The following is a 5,221-nucleotide window of genomic DNA, read 5'->3' on the forward strand; positions in this document are numbered from 1 at the left end:
TCTTATAAATTATAAATATTGTTCCCAAAGCAAAATAAACATAATCCAAAACATAATTATAAATATTGTCTCTAAAACAAAATAAACATAATCCAAAACACTCAATTTTTATCTTCATTCTCTTGTAAGTTGGGTCGCAGGAAGTTGGATTTTGGCAAAAAAAAATTGTAAAAATACCCATTGTCAAAAAAATACTAAGCCCAGCGGAAAAGCCCGCCCTGCCCCACCAAAACCCACGGTTTAAGTGGTGCGGATTAGGCGGACTTTTGCTATTTAGCTGTCTCAATTTTTCAACCCAACCCGCCTTTTTTAACTGGTTGCCCGGTAAGTTTAGGCCCGTTTACCATTCTTACTTACCATTAATATAATAAATAAGTAAACAAATATATTAATTAACTCAAATACTTGTCAATAGAAATTATAATAATCCAAGTATATGACTATATGTTAATAAAATCCAATAATACTTTCATCTATTTACATCAACCATACATTAGAAAATTACCACATGCATAGTCAAATCGATCTCTCCTTGAGGTTTGTTATTCCCTAAACCTGTTAAAGCTATATAATTGTAACTCATGCAATGTTACAACATTACCTGGTTGTTGTTGTTTATTTGTTTGGTTTGGATTCATGTTTTCACCTAAATTCAACCGTGACTTTTGTTGTAACAAATTCACTGGCAATATTTCTTTTTGTGGCAGTACTCCAAACTGTATTTTTGTTTTAAAAAATTATAGTTTAGAGATTATATAGTAATTACGAGAACATCCAGAGAAAGAAAATGTGACGGGTGTGAATTATTATTATTATTATTATTATTATTATTATTAGAGTTCATCTTCTCTGTTGGCAACAGAGATCCCCTTTGATTTTTCATCTCACCCTTAGCTTACTCCATATTGGTCTTTGAATTCTTTTTCTTTTTCTTTTTCTTTAAATGGTTATTTTCCTTCTGATTTTGGGTTACAAATTGGGCAAGGATGTAATTTACCAAAAATAGCCCACTATACTAATAACAATTAGCCACATCAGTTTAGCCATAACTAACCACTACAATAGTACAATTAGTCAAATACAGCATCAACAGTGATGCTTATATACCAACGAGTTATAACTCAAATGACATAATCTATTTATTTTCATCTAAAAGTCTCAGATTCGATGACTAATTGGTTGTGGATTTAAGCTCCATTTAAGGGTTCATCACTGGTCAATGGGTTATAACATGCACAAAGCGCAATTCGAACTCCTGACACTTGTTTAAACGGACGAAAGAGCTAACCACTCAACCAATTTAATTTGGTTGGAGAGCTCAATTTTTCCACCCTTTATTTTTTTTTTCTTTATGGAAAATGCTAAAGGGTGAAATTAAAGAAAAAAGCCCATGTTAGGAGAACGTGTTTGGGCCCAGTGGGTGAGAAATAAAGGTCCATTCCCAGGTGCCGTTGTTCTAAACCCTAAGCCTCTTTATTTGCGTATTCTTCTCCTCACAAAGGGAGAAGCTTTCTGCAGCTGCGCAAACCCTCGAAGCTTCTCTTTCTGTTGGTAAGAGTGAGATCTTTTATTCCCTTTGTATTCACGATCCTCCCTGTTGCTCGCTTAGTACTACCATTCTAATTGTTGCTTATAATATATAGGGAACATATAATTGGTTTCTAACCTATCAATTTATGCTCAATTCTTAATTGATTGATTGATTGATTTAATTGTGTGTGTGGTTCAGCGAATATGGTTAGGGTTAGTGTTTTGAACGATGCTCTGAAGAGCATGTACAATGCTGAGAAAAGAGGGAAGCGCCAAGTTATGATTAGGCCATCCTCCAAAGTCATTATCAAGTTCCTTCTTGTCATGCAGAAGCACGGTAACTTTGATACACTCTTTAATCTGTCACTTTCTTAATTGTGTTGTACTGTGTGACATTTTGGTAAATCTTATTGTGCAGTGCTTTGTAATTAATTAATTAATTAATTGATGTAGGTTACATTGGAGAATTTGAGTATGTTGATGACCATAGGGCTGGCAAAATCGTAGTTGAATTGAACGGCAGGCTTAACAAGTGTGGTGTAATCAGTCCCCGATTCGATGTCGGCGTTAAAGAGATCGAAAGTTGGACTGCTAGACTCCTCCCCTCAAGACAGGTCAGCAATGTTTCCATAGTTTTGTGTTTGCATATTGTGATATTGTTCAAGACTTATGAATGTGTGAACTAGATTAGTCAAAAGTCAAAACTTGGGTTGCTTAGGTAGTAGGTTTAAACTTTGTATCATTGAACCTTATGAGATCCATTACTCCATTCTATTGAATGCATGTTGTTTGCATAACTTCTGAAATTGATCCCTCAATTTGTACAGTTTGGATATATTGTGTTGACTACCTCTGCCGGCATCATGGATCACGAAGAGGCCAGGAGAAAGAATGCTGGTGGTAAAGTTCTTGGGTTTTTCTACTAGGCGAGTATTTTTGTTTTTGATAAACTGTTGCCCTGAATTTCAATTTTGAGATGAGGCTCACCGGCTGGAGTGGATGATATTCTTTTACTTTCATGGTAGTATGATAGCTGAGAGGTGTTTTTCGTGTGCACTTTGTTTGCTTAGTATGGCTTCTTTATCATTATTTTCCTTATACCAAAATGTACTCCAGGATTGTTTTATGTTTTAAACTTTGAAGACTTGGATTACAAAATGGGAGCATTAGCGATGTTTGATATTTTGCATAAATTCTCAAGTGAGTGGTTTTGTGGTTTTCAGAAAAGAAATTGATGTTTAAATGCCATAATCGATTAATCTATGTCTACTTTGCCCAAGGCTGTTCTTTTAGGCCGCGATTGGTTTGTATTTTTTTGAGACAGAGACGACACAGAGACATTGACATTAAAAAAATCCATATTTTGTAAAAATTAATAAAGGATAAAAATATAAAAAGTTGATAAGGGATAAAAGTTTAAAAAATTAATAAGGAATAAAAGTGTAAAAATTAAATGTGTAAAAACTAATAAAGGATATAAAAGTGTAAAAAATTGTGTCAAATTGATTGTGTCTTGTTTAAATATTTTGGAGGAACACTAAATACATCTATTTTGTATGCATTTATGTGCTAAGGAGTCCATCTAAGATGTGTCTCAAGTCTCAACAAACAAACAATGGATATGTATTAGCATGTGCATTGTCTTTAAAACCAAACGTTGCCTTATGGACTTTGAGCTATTTTGAATACTACTAATCTAATTTGACCGAATTGGTTTAGTACGGGTGGGAGATTTTCTTAGCATCAAATTTGTAAGACTGGAAATTAAAGTTGTAACCAAATTTGTCGAACAAGAATTATTTGAAACAAAGAAAATAGATTAAACTCATGCTCTCATGTATGAACAAGAACAAGATTAAACTCTACGGTCTTGAGTATATTCAATTTTGTTCTTCTATCCCTTGGTCGTAATTAAACTTTGCAACCTTGTTTATATTTCCTTTTAATCTTGAACAAATCCATTCCATTCGTCACCTGTATATGAATGTGGATGAATGTTGAATGGATGTAACGCTGGATTCTTAATTAAAAAGGTAGTTTAGCTCTTGCATTGCAGCCACCCATATGTATATAGCTTTCAATTGAAAAAGAAGATAAGAATACAAAACTGCTTTCTTAATATCTTAAAAGGAGGAGAAAAATAAGGATGGTTGGAAAGCGTCACGTGAGAATTTGTCCACCACTATTTGTCTATGTGGGAAAAAAAATGTTGGTATTGCATCCACAGCTCAAATATGCTGTCTTGACAATGTAGTTTGGCTTTGTACAAAGACAACAAACGGATGAAACAAAATTTGCGGTTTGAAGTTTCAACTTTGGGCTCATTACCCTTTATTTTCTTCTAGCCTAGCCTTGAGTAAAAGCTGCAGTTATATTTCCTCCAAGGTGGGAACTTAAAGAAGTATAGTTTTCATAGTGCACGGGACAGCGATCATCTTAATGTTCGGTTGAAAATGAATACACATGCAAGTGTGTGGTTGTCATCGTCAATAAAGGAAACAAATACAAGAATTTTAGCATGTGTGGGGACTCTATCATAATTCATAATGGTATGCTGCATAAATAATTCTAACCTTGTGATGATAATTAATATCATACATTTCTACAAGAAAATATAAAATTGTAATCAACACGAATTCATGAGGTTCCTAGTAAGGTAAACAAGATTGAAATGGAACATACATAATTTAACGAGAGACCTCAATGTAAACATTTTTTAAGCTATTTCAACTAAAAACTAGATCAATCATTTAGAGCAATATAACAGCCTCTTTATAGCTGATGATTGAAGTACTCTGTAACCGTCTTTCAGTTATCCATTACCAAGTATTGTCTTGGCCCACTATATTATATAATTAGCAAGAGAAATCGATTTTCAGTCAAAAATAAAATAATATAAATTTGGTTATAAACTTACTGAGAGAGATACAAGCATGCAGTACTAGTTGAAAATAGTGACTGTGACATATTTGTCTTCATAAAAGAAAAACAATATGATACCATGAATTATTGCTTGATTAACCAACACAACACAGTAACAGTGAAGTATTATTTGATCATTATATAATGAGATTTAAATACATTTCACCTTCATTTATGGAAGATGAACAAAGACTAGACAAAATAATTGAAGTCCATCAGTTGAACACATGTTACAATCCTTTTAATTTTGGTTTGAGAATGATTAATAACATAAAGATCCAAATCAGAGGGGGACCCATCAGAAGTCAATTATTTAGACTAATATGATAATATGATTTGAATAAACCAATAGACTAAACCTGAGATCTATCAAAACCAATTAAGGTGGAAGAAAAAGAAAATGAAACCTACCATTACATGCTTCGACGGCCAAGTAAAAGAGACCCACCATAATACGACCCCAAAAGCTAAAAGATAGAAAGCAAGTAACCTACCATTAACAACATAGCATGCATTATAATAATTAGATGATTGTATCTATAAAGCTTTTAGAATTTTGCTTATGTGATAATAGATTATTAGATGATTGCGTACAAATTTCTTACACTAACAATACATATATTAGATCAAACAATAATATTTTCATATTGTTGAAGTGTGTGGTCAATTATTAAATATGATACACGGATACTGACACTGATACAAACACGACATAATATGAGTATGGGATATATAAACACACGAATTTAAAATTTTTATAAAATATAGA

General features: G+C 32.8%; 1 protein-coding gene across 1 annotated transcript; it reads left to right on the top strand.

Annotated features, from left to right (window-relative positions):
• LOC107637789 (40S ribosomal protein S15a-1) lies at positions 1,409-2,752 on the top strand. The gene is made up of 4 exons (XM_016341106.2): positions 1,409-1,551; positions 1,730-1,867; positions 1,984-2,144; positions 2,358-2,752. Exons 2-4 carry the CDS (start codon positions 1,735-1,737, stop codon positions 2,454-2,456), a joined length of 393 nt encoding a protein of 130 aa, XP_016196592.1. The 5' UTR covers positions 1,409-1,551; positions 1,730-1,734; the 3' UTR covers positions 2,457-2,752.

The sequence above is a fragment of the Arachis ipaensis genome, chromosome B01 (assembly GCF_000816755.2).
Source record: "Arachis ipaensis cultivar K30076 chromosome B01, Araip1.1, whole genome shotgun sequence".
NCBI classification, from domain to species: Eukaryota; Viridiplantae; Streptophyta; class Magnoliopsida; order Fabales; family Fabaceae; genus Arachis; species Arachis ipaensis.

Bases quoted from the DNA above. Each gene is read 5' to 3' on its own strand.
- LOC107637789 (XM_016341106.2), top strand. From the start codon at position 1,735: ATGGTTAGGGTTAGTGTTTTGAACGATGCTCTGAAGAGCATGTACAAT. The intron at 1,868-1,983 runs GTAACTTTGATA...TAATTGATGTAG, and splicing joins TCTTGTCATGCAGAAGCACG to GTTACATTGGAGAATTTGAG. The intron at 2,145-2,357 runs GTCAGCAATGTT...CAATTTGTACAG, and splicing joins GACTCCTCCCCTCAAGACAG to TTTGGATATATTGTGTTGAC.